The following is a 15,563-nucleotide window of genomic DNA, read 5'->3' as shown; positions in this document are numbered from 1 at the left end:
GTGCTGCAAAAACTGGACAGCCACATGGAAAAGAATGAAATTAGAACACTCCCTAACACCACACACAAAAATAAACTCAAAATGGATTAAAGACCTAGATATAAGACCAGACACTATCAAACTCTTAAGAGGAAAACCTAGGCCAAACACTCTCTGACATAAATGACAGTAACATCTTCTCAGGTCCACCTCTTAGAGTTATGACAGTAAAAAAAAAATAAATACATGGGACCTAATTAAACCTAAAAGTTTCTGCACTGCAAAGGAAACCCTCGACAAAATGAAAAGACAACCCACAGAATGGGAGAAAATCTTTGCAAATGAATCGACTGACAAGGGATTAATCTCCAAAATTTATAAACACCTTCTGCAGCTCCATACCAAAAAAACAAACAGCCCCATCAAAAAATGGGCAGATCTAAACAGACAATTCTCCAAAGAAGACACAGAGATGGCCAAAAAACACATGAAAAGATTTTCAACATCACTCATTATTAGAGAAATGCAAATCAAACCACTTACACCAGCAGAATGGCCATCATCAAAAAGTCTACAAACAATAAGTGCTGGAGAGGGTGTGGAGAAAAAGGAACACTAGTACACTGTTGGTGGGATTGTCAATTGGTGCAGCCACTGCGGAAAGCAGTATGGAGATTCCTCAGAAAACTAAACATAAAACTACCATTTGATTTGGCAATCCCACTCCTGGGCATCTATCCAGAGAAAACCATGACTCGCAAAGACACATGTACTCCGATGTTCATTGCAGCACTATATACAATAGTGGAGACATGGAAACAACCTAGATCTCCATCAACAGAAAAGTGGATAAAGAAGATATGGTACATATACACAATGGAATATTACCCAGCCATTAAAAGGAAAGAAATAATCTCATTTGCAGCAACATGGATGGACCTAGAAATTATCATGCTAAGTGAAATCAGTCAGACAATGAGACACCAATATCAAATGCCATCACTTACATGTGGAATCTAAAAAAAGGATACAATGAACTTCTTGGCAGAACAGATACTGACTCACAGACTTTGAAAAACTTATGGTTACTAAATGAGACATGTTGTGGGGCAGGGGGATGCACTGAGGGTTTCGGATGGAAATGCTATAAAATTTGGTTGTGATGATCATTGTACAACTATAAATGTAATAAAATTCATTGCATAATATAAAAAAATAATAAACCAATGGGACCTAGTCAAACTTACAAGCTTTTGCACAGCAAAGGATAAAAAAACACAAAAAGACAACCTATGGGATGGGAAAAAAATAGTTTCAAACAATGCAATTGACAAGGGCTTAATCTCTAAAATACATAAACAAATGGAGTTCCCATTGTGGCGCAGTGGTTAATAAATCCGACTAGGAACCATGAGGTTGTGGGTTCGATCCCTGGCCTAGCTCAGTGGATTAAGGATCCAGTATTGCCGTGAGCTGTGGTGTAGGTCGCAGACGTGGCTCGGATTCCATGTTGCTGTGGCTCTGGTGTAGGCCGGCGGCTATAGCTCCGATTAGACCCCTAGGCTGGGAACCTCCATATGCTGCGGGAGAAGCCCTAGAAAAGGCAAAAAGACCAAAATAAATAAATACATACATACATAAATAAAAATAAAACACACAAACAGCTTGTACAACTCAACAGCAAAAAACCAATAACCCAACTGAAAAATGGGCAGAAGACCTTAATAAACGTTTTGAAAGAATACATACAGATGGCCAAAAGACATATGAAAAAACGTTCAACATCACCAAATATTAGAGAAATGCAAATCAAAACTACAATGAAGTACCACCTCACCCCAGTCAGAATGGCCAACATTAATAAGTCAACAAATAACAAATGCTGGAAAAGGTATGGAGAAAAGGGTACCCTCCTTCACTGCTGGTGGGAATGTAAATTGGTACAACCGCTATGGCAAACAGTATGGAGGTACCTCAGAAAACTAATACAGAACTACCATATGCCCCAGCAATCCCACTCCTGAGCATATATCCTGACAAAACTTTCACTGAAAAAGATAAATGCACCCCTGTGTTCACTGCAGCACCATTCACAATAGCCAAGACAGGGAAACATCCTAAATGTCAATCAACAGATGAATGGATTAAGAAGATGTGGTATATATACATACATAAGAGAATACTACTCAGCCATAAAAAAGAGCAAAATAATGCCATTTGCAGCAACATGGATGGAAGTAGAGACTCTCTTATTACTAAGTGAAGCAAGTCAGAAATATAAAGACAAATACCATATGATGTCACTTATAACTGGAATTTAACATATGGCACAAATGAATCTATCTACAGAAAAGAAATGAACTCATGGACTTGGAGAACAGACTTGTGGTTGCCTAAGGGGATGGGGAGGGAGTAGAATGGACAGGGAATTTGCGGTTAGTAGATACAAATTATTGTATTTGGAGTGGATAAGCAATGAAATCCTGCTGTATAGCACAGGGAACTTTATCTAGGCACTTGTGATGAAGCATGATGGAGGATAATGTGAGAGAAAAAAAAATAATATATGACTGAGTTACTTTGCTGTACAGCAGAAATTGACAGAACATTGTAAACCAACAACAGAAAAATTAAAAACTTAAAAAAAAATGAAAAGTGCAAACAGATGAAGAAAAAATAATACCAAGGATAACCAAAGAAGACTGACTCATCATCATTACTGTAGGAGTACCAAAATAAAATCAAAGCAACACACCACAACAAATTGCTTATAAGTAAATAAAACCACAGTAATACTTAAAAAGATTTGAAAGTGTATACTTAAAATACACATTGAATACTTAGGAAAAATCAATCTAGGATGGGAAACAGTCAATTATATAAAAGGAAATACATAAAAATCTAAAGAAAAAGAAAAAAATCTTTCAGGCATCTAGGGAACAATGATAGAATATATTTTTTTTTCGAGTTAGTCCAGGCTAGGCCATAAAATAAGATTCAGTGAAACTGACTATAATAAATATAAATTAGAACTCAGTAAGTTATTTTTAAAATCCTGGATATTTGGTAATTTAAAAACATACTTTTAATAACTCATTTCATAGAAGAAATCACAAACTGAATAGTAATAAAACACGTTAAAATTTTTGAAATATAGCTAAAGTAGTACTTAAAAAGAAATTTATAGCTGTAAAAAAGGGAATTAATAATTATATAAAATATTTTTATAACATTTCATACTTGATCCCTAGAAAAACTCTCATTAACAAAAGACACATATCTTAGAGATTTCTGTATCTGCCAAGATATTGTTTATTAGTTTTCTAGGACTGCCATGGAAAAATGAAAGAAAAGACTCTAAGTTTCCAATTTAAGAAACTAGAAAAAGAAGAATTAAACCATAAGTCAGGTGAGTTCCCATTGTGGCTCGGTGGCAATGAACCTGACTAGTACCCATGAGGATGAAGGTTTGATCCTGGGCCCAGCTCAGTGGGTGAAGGATACGGAGTTGTAATGAGCTGTGGTATAGGTTGCAGATGAAGCTCATATCTGGCGTTGTTGTGGCTGTGGCTGTGGCCTAGGCCAACAGCTGCAGCTCCAATTAGAGCCCTAGCCTGGGAACTTCCATATGCCACTGGTGCAGCCCTAAGAAGACAAAAACAAAAACAAAAATAAAAAAAACCCTAAAGAAGCTAGGGAAAGAATAACATGAAACCAGAAAGCAACAAATACAAAACTAGCCAACAATATGAGAAAAAGCTAATTCTCTGAAAATTTTTGAAGATTAATACACTTCGCAAGTCTAATCCTCATTAATTTATTATACAACAAAAACAAAAACCTTACCTTGGCCAATTCTGTAATTTTACCAAAACTAGGCTTCCAAGAGGGAGCTGTGAATACACAATCTTAAATCCACTTTGATGAAGCTGAGACTCTTCAGGAAAGTCTTCTTCTGAAACAGAGCACTTATTATACCTTGAGTTGGTGTTCATGAAGCAGTACCATGGCTCATTGTGATCAACTTTGGCTGCATCCTCACTTGACAACAATCTCCATTTCAAACAACCTTCATTCTCACATTGAACCCATACTTTGTTGACATACATGTTGTTTTCCACTGAGGAATCCATTGCAGCATTACAATATTCTATCTTACTATCTGATTTTTATTTTTCATAAATGCATTTAATCTGTAAAATAAATAAGAGTAAATAAATAAAAGAATAAGGATTTGAGGGTGTAAGGGGAGAAAGTTCAACCCAAATCCAAGAAATAGCTCTTTTATACCTTCTTTGCCTACGTCCTTTCTATCCTATAAAGATTATACACATTGAACACATTTTGTTTCCACCTATTCAGAAACAGAGGAACAAAAGAGAAGCATCCATCACTCTGGTCATAAAATGCTCCAAAATTAAAAATAAGAAAATTATGATGGAGCAAAAAGATACTATAATATCTATTCTACCACTACTTGTACACATCTGATAGATATCCCGTTTTTTGCCATAATAATAGATAAACCTTATTCGGTGCTGACTATGAGTCAGATTATTATTCTAAGTGCCTTATGCACACAACTTATAAGGTCTTCCCAACAACCTTAGTATGACCATTTTTAGAGAGAAGTCAAAAGCTAAAAAAGGAAATTTAAGGTTCCAAAGCTAGTATATGATAGAGTTGGGATTTGAATGAATTCAGTTTTTTTCCAGAATTTTGTGCTCTTATCCACTAGGATGTATTGCCTCTTGGGTATATAGTGTATACAGTGTGACTTTATCTCTTTCTAATTTTAAGAAAAACCAGACGTAGCAAAGTATTTCACCATATGAAATTTTGATATTTTAAAAAATTAAGTGAATCTTTTGTTTATATTATTTGTCTTTTATCCATTGTCAATGCAAGGGATTTGAAAAAATTGCTGAGATTTTTTATTGCGAAAAATTTAAACATATAAAAAGTTATAATTATATGGTTAAGCCATAACTTCTAGCTTCAATAATAAAAAATTTAAATGAAAAAACCTAATTATTAATAACCTACTTTGATATACAAAGCCTATTTTTTAAAAAAGACCAAGATATGCCATATTAATAAATTAGTAGAACACTGCTATCCAGGTATAAGCATGAATAAAGAGGATCTTAATTCATGAGTTATTTAGAAACTCACTTATCATATACCTTTCCATAGTCACTACAAACTGCCTTAGAAAAAAAATTTCCCAATATTTCAATAGCCATAGTTCACAATTTTTAACCTATTAATAATCCCACTCATGCGAATGTATCCAAAGAAAATAAACTCAAAAGAGACCAAGCTACACATACAAAGACCAACAATATTCACTATTTATCATATTAAGGAGTGAAAAACCTAAAAATAGTAAAATCAAAATCTAAAGAAAGATAAATATACAATTTTTCTAATTTTGCCAATACATATTTTTTAAATATGGCTATTACTTTAACTGGTAAAGAAATTTATGAGGAATAATATCACATTTTAGATTGCAGTTGTCTTTACTCTCTATGATGTTAAGACAATAGAGCAGAAATTGTTGAGTCCAGACTTTGGAGCCAAACTACATGTGAATTCCTTGCTATGTCACTCACCAGCTGTACATCTTTAGGTGAGACATTTCACTTGACATTTGGTGTAACTTCCGTGTTTGTTTGTGTGTGTGTGCATGTTTAACAGCTTTGTTTCTTTTTATTTGCAATCCTTATGTCTTCTTTTATTACACTGGCTAGGACAAGTATAATACTCAATAAAAACCATCATAGTGATATTTTTCTTCCAAATTTAGAGACTGATTCTACCATTTGAGTATAAAGTCAAATATATATATATATATATTTTGTATACTACTGAAAAGTAACAAAAAGTTGTTTTTCTTCAGTTATCAATTTACTAAGAGAAATTTTTTGTTGTGAAACTTGCAGTGGTATTGAATTTTATCAAATGCTCTTCTGTGTTGAGGTGAACATAAGGGTTTATTTTTATTTTATTTATTTAATTGTTTAGTTATTTATTTATTGCCAAACATGCAGCAGCTTTGAAGTAGAATCTCAACTCCCTGACTAGGGACTGAACCCAGGCCACAGAGGTGAGAGTGCCAAATCCTAACCACTAGACCACTAGGGAATTCCCAGGCTTTTCTCTTTATATCTGTGAATTAGGTAGGTTATATTAAGGTATTTATTAATAATAAACCATACTTGCATTTTGAGTAAAACCTATATGGTCATAAGGATCATATCGATTGTTTTCTTTAAAATGTATTGTTGTTATTCAGTTTACTACTAGTTATTTAAGATTGGTTCACATATGTGTTTATAGATGACAGTGGTCTAGTATTTTCATCTGTCCTTTTGCCTTTGGTTTTGATATTAAGATTAAAACAGCATCATAAAATGAAATATAGACTGTCCTTTTTTGACAATTTGCTTAAGGGAGGAATTTCCAATTTTGTCAAACATTTAAGAATTCTAAAGAGGCACAAACTACTATGTATAAAATAAATAATCTACAAGGTATATTGTATAAAACAAGGAATATAGCTAATATTTTATATTAACTTTAAATGGAGTATAACTTTTAAAAATACTGCTATGGTGTATACCTAAAACTAATATACTTTTGTAAATCAACTATAATTCTTTTAAAAAAATTAAGCAACAGAAGCAAACAGAATAAAATGTTAATATCTGCTAAGCTCGGGTAGTATCTAGGCATTTCATTTGTTCTCTATATTGAAAATCTTACAATTACAAACAAAAATTTGAAAATACTATTTAACAAAAACATGAATGAGTAGTAAAACTGATAGAAAATTATGAAACAAGGAGAAGCATTCTATATAAGTTTTACATAAACACAAATATGGTGCTTTCTCCAATTCATCATGAAACAAAATTTTTCTTGTAATAAATTGTAAATAATAAAAATTTTCTTTGTGAATACCAAAAAATTATTCTAGTGTATCTACTATATTTATCACTGAACATAATGAATTTGTTTATACTTTTTTCCCCTTCATTTATCTTGTCAGAGCCTTTTAAATAAACAACCAAAGTTTGAGTGTTCTTTTATTTTTTTGAATTCTATTTTATTAATAGATAAACTTATTCGTTCGTTCTTTCTTTGAGAATTCTTTAGTGAGCTTATCTTTCTCTTCCTGAGTTGATGCTTAGCTATTTTAAGTTTGGTCTTCCCTAACTTTATTAATTCCATTATATTGTGGTAAGAATACTTAACATGAGATCTACCCTCTTAGCAATTTAAAGTGCATAATAGAGTGTTGTTAACTAGAGGTACAGTGTTGTATAGATCATCTCTATTATTTACTCATCTTTTTTTTTTTTTTGGTCTTTTCTAGGGCCACACCCATGGATTATGGAGGTTCCCAGGCTAGGGGTCCAATCGGAACTGTTGTTGCAGACCTACACCAGAGCCACAGCAATGCCAGATCCGAGCCACGTCTGCAACCTACACCACAGCCCAAGGCAACGCCAGATCCTTAACCCAATGAGGAGGCCAGGGATTGAACCCGCAACCTCATGGTTCCTAGTCAGATTCATTAACCACTCAGCCACGATGGGAACTCCTCATCTTTCTTTATTAAAAGTTTATGTCTGATAATTCTTAACTCTCCTGGAAACCATGCCATTATTTGATTCTATGAATTCAACTATTTTATATTTTGTCTTTTTTAGGGCGGTACCCATGCCATATGGAAGTTCCCAGGCTAGGGATCCAATTGGAGCTGTACCCGCTGGTTTATGCCACACCCACAGCAATGCAGGATCCGAACTGTGTCTGTGACCTACCCGACAGCTCACAGCAACACCAGACCCTTAACCCACTGAGCAAGGCCAGGGATCGAAACTGCATCCTCATGGATGCTAGTCAGATTCATTTCTGCTGAGCCATGATGGGAACTCCAATTTGACTATTTTAAATACCACACATAAGTGGAATCACATAGTATTTGCTTCCTGTGACTGTCTTATTTTGCTTAGAATAATATCCTCTAGGTTCATTCATGTTGTTGCATATTGCAGAATTTCCTTATTTAAGACTTAACAGTGTTCCATTATATGTTCAATTTACCTATTCATTCATCAATGGACACTTAGGTTGTTTCTATATCTTGGCTATTGTGAATAATGCTGCTATAAACATGGGACTACTAGTATGTCTTTGAGATCATGATTTCAGTTCTTTTGGATAATTACCCAGAAGTGGGATACTTGAATAATAAGGTAGCTCTATTTTTAAAAATATTTTGAGGACTTCTCTATACTGTTTTCCAGAGTAGGTGCATCATTTTGCATTCCCACCTACAGTGTACAAGTTTCCAGTGTCTCCACATCCTCACCAACATCTATTATCTTTTGACTTTTTGATAATACACATCCTAACAGATGTGAAGTGATAGCTAACTGTGATTTCACTTCCATTTCCCTCATGACTAGTGGTGTAAAGGATTTTTTCATATATTTAATGGCCATACATTTTATTTAGAAAAGTTGCCCATTTTAAAATTAAAAAAAACCCCAACTTTTTTGGCTGTTAGTTGTAAGACTTCCTTATATATTTTGGATATTAACCCCTTATTGGATATATGTTTACAAATACATCCTCCCATTCTGTAGGCTGCCTTTCACTTTATTCTCTCTCTTGATATGCAGAAACAGTTTAGTTTGATGTAGTCCTACTTCTTTATTTTTACCTCGGTTGCCTGTACTTTTGGGGTCATATCCAAAGAATCTTGACAAGATCAACCTAAAGGAATTTTCCCTCTGTTTTCTTATAGGAGTTTTATAGTTTCAGGTCTTACATTTAAGTCTTTTATCCATTTTGAGTTGATTTTTATGTATGGTTTAAGTTAAGGATCCAATTTCATCCTTTTTGCATATGGACATCCAATTTTCCAAGACAATTTACTGAAGAGATTATCCTTTCCCCATTGTGTATCCCTTGTGCCTTTGTTTAAAATTAGTTGTCCTATATCTATGTGAGTTTATTTCTGGGCTCTCTATTCTGTTTCATTGATCAGGTTTTTATGTCAATACCATACTGTTTTTATTATTATAGTGTTGTAATATGGCTTGAAACGAGGATGCAAAATGCCTCCAAATTTGCTCTTCTTGTTCAAGATTGCTTAGCTATGCAGCATTTTACACAATGCCTTACAAATTTTAGAATTATTTTCTTCTATTTCTGTGAAGAATGCCATTAGAATTTTGATAGGGATTATACTGAATCTGTAGATTGCTTTGCGCTTAATGGACATTTTAACAATACTAATTCTCCAAACCTATGAACATGGTATCTCTTTCCACTTATTTGAGTCTTCTTAGTTTTAGGTTTACAGATCTTTCACCCTAGTTGATTAACTTTATTACTAACATGAATTTTATTCTTTTTGACATGACTGTAAATTAGATTATTAATTTCTTCAGATAGTTTGTTGTCAGTACATAATAATGAAACTAATTTGTTTGTTGATTTTGTACCTTGCAGCTTTACTGAGTTCATTCGTTAATTTTAACAATTTTTTGGTGGAGTCCTCAGGGTTTTCTACATATAAGATTATGCATTTGGCAAACAGAGATAATTTTACTTTTTTCTTTCTGAAATGGATGGTTTTTATTTCTCTTTCTTGCCTAATTGCCCTGGCTAGAACTCCAGCACTGTGTTGAAGAAAGTGGTGAGAGTGAGTACCTTTATCTTGTTCTTGATCATAGATGAAAAGCTTTCAGTTTTTCACCATTAAGTATATTACCTGTAAGCTTATTATATAAGGCCATCATTTTGCTGAAGTACACTCCTTCTATACCCAATTTGTCAAAAGTTATTATCATCAAAGGGTACTGACTTTTGTCAAATGCTTTTCTTCGTCTATTGAGATAACAGGATTATTGTTCAAACCTCCATTATATCATGTTTATTGATTGGAATATCAAACCATCACGCATCTCATAAATAAATCCCACTTGATGCTGGTGTATGATCCTTTCTACATGCTGTTGAATTCTATTTGCCAGAATTTTTGTTGAGGATTTTTACGTATACATTCATCATGGATACTGGCCTGTAGTTTTATTTTCTAGCAGTTTTTCTGATGTTAGTATCAGGGTAAGGCTTGCCTTTTAAATGAGTTTGGAATTGTTCTCTCCTCTTCAGTTTTTGAGAGTTTGAGAAGGAATTTCCACTAATTATTTTATGGATGTTTGGAAGACTTCACCACAAAGTCATCTGGTCCTGGACTTTTCTTTGTTGAATTTTTGATCACTGATTCAATCACCTTACTTGTTACTGGTCTGTTCAAATTTTCTATTTCTTCATGATTTAGTCACAGTAGATTGTATGCATCTAAGAATTCATCTGTTCTTCCAGGTTATTCACTTTGTTGGCATCTAATTGCTCATGTGGTTGCTTACAATCCTTTCTATTTCTGTGCACCAGCTATAATCAGTCATATAGTCCCCTCTTTCATTTCTGATTTTGAGTCTTCTCTCTTTTGCTCTGTTAATCTAGCTAATGGTTTGTCAATTATGTTTATCTTTTCAAAAAAACAACTCTTAGTTTCATTGATTTTTCTATTATCTTTCTGGGCTCTCATTTATTTCTTCTCTGATTTCTGTTACTTCCTCCTTTTACTAAATTTAGGCTTAATAGTTATTTTTCTAGTTCCTCTGGTGTAAAGTTAGAAAAGTTCCTTCTCAATGTATGTTTATCACCATAAAATTTCCTCTTAGAATTGCTTTTTCTGTATCCCATAAATTTAGTATGTTGTGTTTCATTTTTGTTTGTCTCAAGATATTTTATTTCTCTTCTGATTTCTTTTTTGCACTGCTGGTTGTTCAGGAGCATGTTGTTTAATCTGCACATATTTGTGAATTTTCTAGTTTTTCTATTATTGTTTTCTGATTTCATACCATTATGGTCAGAAAAGATGTTTGATGTAACTTTAAATCTTTTTGAGTAGTTTTGTGGCCAAATATATGATCTATCCTGGATAATGTTTCATGTATGTTTGAGAAGTATGTACATTCTGCTTCTGTTAGATTAAATGGTCTGTATGTATCTATGAGATCCTTTTCATCTAAAGTGGAATATAAGTCCAATGTTTCCTTATTGATTTTCTGTCTGGATGATCTATTCGTTGTTCAAAGTAGGGTATTGAAATCCTCTGTTACTATTGTATTGTTGTCTATTTCTCCTTTCAGGCATGTTAATATTTGCTTTCTATATTTAGATGCTCCAATACTGGGTGCATGAATATTTTCAATTGTTACATTCTCTTGATGAACTGACCTCTTGATGGTTATATATATACAACCTTGTCTCTTTTTAAAGTGTTTTGCCTTCTGTTCTATTTTGTCTGATACAAGCATAACTAGTTCTCTCTTTTGGTTTCCATTTGTGTGGAATATCTTTCAATCCTTTCACTTTCAGTCAATGGTTAGAGAATTAGACTCTTTATATCTTAAGTAATTTTCGATAAGTGAAGACTTACCACTGCCCTTTTGTTAACTCTCTTCTGGTTGTTTGATAGATCCTTTTCCCCTTTTTTCTTCTCTTTCTCTCATCTTTTGCAGTTTGGTGATTTTCTATAGTGGTATACTTTAATTCCTTTCTCACTATCTTTTGTAAATCTGCTATAGGTTTTTGAGTATTGCCTTAAGCATTCTATAGTTGTAATAGTACATTTTAAGAAGAATAACTTCAGTAACAAAAAACCTCCACACATTTACTCCTTCCCCACATTTAATGTTTTTGATGTCACAATTTGCATCTTTGTATAATGTGTCCATTAAAAAGCTATTGTAGCCATAGCTATTTTAATACTTTTGGCTTTTAACACTTATACTAGAGTTGTATGTGATTTATACACCAGCATATATTTTGAATTTAACTTTACACTCACATTTACCAGTGAGTTTTATACTTTTATGTTTTCATATTTCTAATTCACATCCTTTTGTTTCAGCTTGAAGAACTCCTTTTAGCATTTGTTGTACAACAGGTTTAGTGGTGATGAATTCCATCATTTAAGATCATTTTTATTTCTCCTTCAATTCTGAAGGATAACTTTGCTAGAAACAGTATTGTTAGTTGATAGTTTCTGTGTTTTCTAAGTTCTTTTAAAACTTTGAATATATCATCCCACTCTTTTTTGGTTTTGCTTTTGCTCCACTAATTGGATGATTTGCAGTGAGCTATCTTCAAATTCATTTGATCCTTTCTTCTGTCTGATCTAGTCTGTTACTGAACCCATTTTTGAATTTTTCAGTTCACTTATTCTTAAACTCTACACTTTCTTTTTAATATTTTTATATTTCCTCTTTCTGTTGAAATTCTCACTTTGTTCATGTTTTGTTCTCCTGGCCATGTTGAACATCATTATTACAATCATTTTTAATTACCTGACACACATATAAGTTATCTCCATTGGTTTTATCACTGGGGTGAGCATGGGGAGAAGGCATGAGCAGTTTCTACATGTCCACATAGGGTCCCACAGGATTACTAACTATGTGCCTCTTCAGCTCCTATATGTAGGCCCATTAGAACCATTAGGCAGCAGCTTAAAAAGCATATAGTTAAATCCCTTTGAGGGAAAAACTGGGAGACTTCTGTTTTCACCTGCTCCCTCTGTGCCGATTATGGGGGATCATAGCAAGAAGTGCTCACACATCTGTTAAAAAAAATGCCTATTTATTTTATGTGGTGAATGGCAGCTTGTGAGTGATAGGCCCTTTTGGTTCTCTAAGCTAGGTCATATAGGAGCCAGTTTCTTGAGTGACAGCCACAAAAGTTGGGTGCTAGATCTATGGGTAAGCTCCTTCCAAGAAGCAGCTGGCCAGTTGCTTTTATCCTTAGAGTAAATGAGGGGAGAGAAGAGGAAGTAAGTGCCCACAAGCCCTTTTTAGGCTCCTGGAGGAGCACAATCAGCTTCCAGATACAAGCTGATTAGAAGCCCAATCCTTGGGCACCGACTGGAAAAGTACATACTCAAACCCCTTCCAGGAAGAAAGTCGTAACCTTGTGTTTTATCCTGTTCCCTCTGTGTTGAGCCTAGGGTTATGTATAGCCATGGTAACTGCTTGCACTTCTGTTTAAAACTACCTGTTTGTTAAATGTGGTCTGAGGGGACTCATGAATGCTGATCTCCATGGGCTCTCAGACCTAGGTGATTTGGGAGCCAGTCCCTTGGGTAGAAGCAATAAAAGTTGAGGAGTTAGCTGTGTGGTCCAAATCCTTTGCTCCTCAGGGAGAAGCTGGCAGTTCAGGGTTCCTTCCAGATGGTAAAGAACTAAACTAAATGTTTATGGTATGAATGTGTCTTAGCTTTTCCTACCCATTTCAAATGTGGGTATTTTCTCAGTCACCCAATGTATAGGAGTAACTCAACCAGTTTCTATATTTTTCTCCAAATGAATTGGTTTGTGTGTAGCTGTTCATTCAGTGCATCTGTTGGAGGAAGAAAAGTCTGAGGCCTCATATTCTGTTTCTTTCTTATGTCCTTTAAATTCTGTTTTCTTCACTTTTAATTAGCTCCAAGAAAATATTACACAATAGTAGTAATAGCAAACATCTTTTATCTTGTGACACTGATGATACTGAATCATAGATTTGTCATCAAAAATGGAAGAAATTAAAATTATCTTTGTTAATGCTTTCCTCTAGTTGTATGTTCCAGAACAGCATCCCACCATCATCCATCCTTCATAAGCTCCCACAATGAGCTATAAACAATGTAATACTAGGAGGAGATAATGCTGGCCACTGGTTGAAGGGCTACCAACCCAAAACTCAAATATAAAGAGCTGAGGTAGATTCTAAGTCCGAGACAGGAATTGGGAATCTGTGTGGACAACTAAGCTGAAGTACAGGTCTAGAAACAATGAAACAATGAAATTATCCATTACAAGCTCATTCAAGAAACTTCTATTTATATTTATTATTTAATCAGAAAAACAGGACTTATCAATATTTAATATTAAATTGACACAAAAATCCTCACTCAGACCAAATATAAGGAGGTGCTATTTCCTAAATGGGACATAAGGGCTCCTTCTGGAAAGGTGGGAGGTGTCACACTGCAGGATGTTTCACAAAGGTGCTTTTCAGTTATGCATTCATTTTTACCACATTGCAGTTATATTTAACTAAACAGATTTATAGATTACATTATCTAGATTAACTATTCCTCAGAAACTTAAATCTTTTTAAAATACTTCTAAAAAGCAACAACATATTGAAGAGAATACTAATAATACAAAAAATTAAAATATAAGAAATATAAAAGAAAGCAGAATATGATTACTATCTTTCACTCAACTGTCTAGGATTCTGTCCATCTTGCAACCATTGGACTGCTCTGAAGGAGAAAGCAGTCTGAGTTTACTGGCACCACATCAATGGGAAGCTTAGAAAAATCCATTATGATAGCCTATTATAAAATGTTAAGGGGATTAAAAGATTATTTTCAAATGGTAGATAAAGTTTTCAGATTTTCTTAGGAATTTGGTTTTCACAGTGGATAATACTGAGAAGATAAATTAACACTAGGAAAATGTCATTACTACTTAAATAGTGATACTCAATTTCAATTGTGTCTAACTTAAACCTCTCGGTATTTTGAGATTTGACACAGTTTATCCAGGCTAATAGAATGTATAATTCAGATTATAAAATACTTACCCCTTTTAAACCAGATTCTCATTATTTCTCTTACCTTTTTGCCAATACTTGGTTGTCACACCCAAAAGGTGAAAACGTAAAGGACAAAGAGAATAAAGTTGGGAGTGCTAGAGTCTTTGAAGTGGTCCCTATAAAATAATCCCTAAGTAGTCTACATTTAAGTTTATAAAGATATTGACAAATATAAAGCTGTGCTAAGTACACTTGCTTTACTCAACTCCTGTTTTTTAAACTTTTTATTTCATAACTCTTTTGAATACTATTATATATGCACTTATTCCTTCCTTCATATTCCTAACATTCCTAATATTTCCTAAATTTTTTGTTTTGTTTTGTTTTTTAGGGCCACACCCATGGCATATGGAAGTTCTCAGGCTAGGGGTCAAATTGGAGCAGTAGTTGCCAGCCTAAGCCACAGGTACATCAGATCCAAGCATGTCTGCAACCTACACAACAGCTCACAGCAATGCTGGATCTTTAACCCACTGAGCCAGGACAGGGATCAAACCTGCATCCTCATGGATACTGGTTGGGTTCATTACCACTGAGCCACAACGGGAACACCCTATTTCCTAAATATTAAACTAGGGAATTTAGAGGAAAATTTTATTTTTATTTTTTTGTTGTTTTGGGCTGCGCCTGCAGTATATGGAAGTTCCCAGGCTAAGGGTCGAACTGGAGCTAAAGCTGCCAGCCCACACCACAGCCATAGCAATGCGAATTCCGAGCCACATCTGTGACCTACACCACAGCTCATGGCAATGCTGCATCCTTAACCCACTGAGTGAGGCCAGGGATCAAATCTGCATCCTCATGGTTACTAGACACAGTTGTTTCCACTGAGCCACAACAGGAACTCC

General features: G+C 34.2%; 1 protein-coding gene across 3 annotated transcripts in view; it reads right to left on the bottom strand.

Annotated features, from left to right (window-relative positions):
• The window catches only part of ZCWPW2 (zinc finger CW-type and PWWP domain containing 2), a 139,855-nt gene that overhangs the window by 80,266 nt on the left and 44,026 nt on the right, over nucleotides 1–15,563 (bottom strand). For 2 of the 3 annotated variants that reach the window (XM_047769343.1, XM_047769339.1), the window contains one exon: nucleotides 3,826–3,934. In XM_047769343.1, coding sequence (XP_047625299.1) covers nucleotides 3,826–3,934 — 109 coding nt within the window. Of the gene's footprint in view, nucleotides 1–3,825; nucleotides 4,171–15,563 lie in introns of those variants that run through there. The other variant, XM_047769333.1, reaches the window with a different exon arrangement.

Source organism: Phacochoerus africanus, chromosome 1, assembly GCF_016906955.1.
Source record: "Phacochoerus africanus isolate WHEZ1 chromosome 1, ROS_Pafr_v1, whole genome shotgun sequence".
Taxonomy (NCBI): Eukaryota; Metazoa; Chordata; class Mammalia; order Artiodactyla; family Suidae; genus Phacochoerus; species Phacochoerus africanus.
Note: the sequence above shows the minus strand (reverse complement) of the source record. Positions and strands in the feature narration are given on the sequence as shown.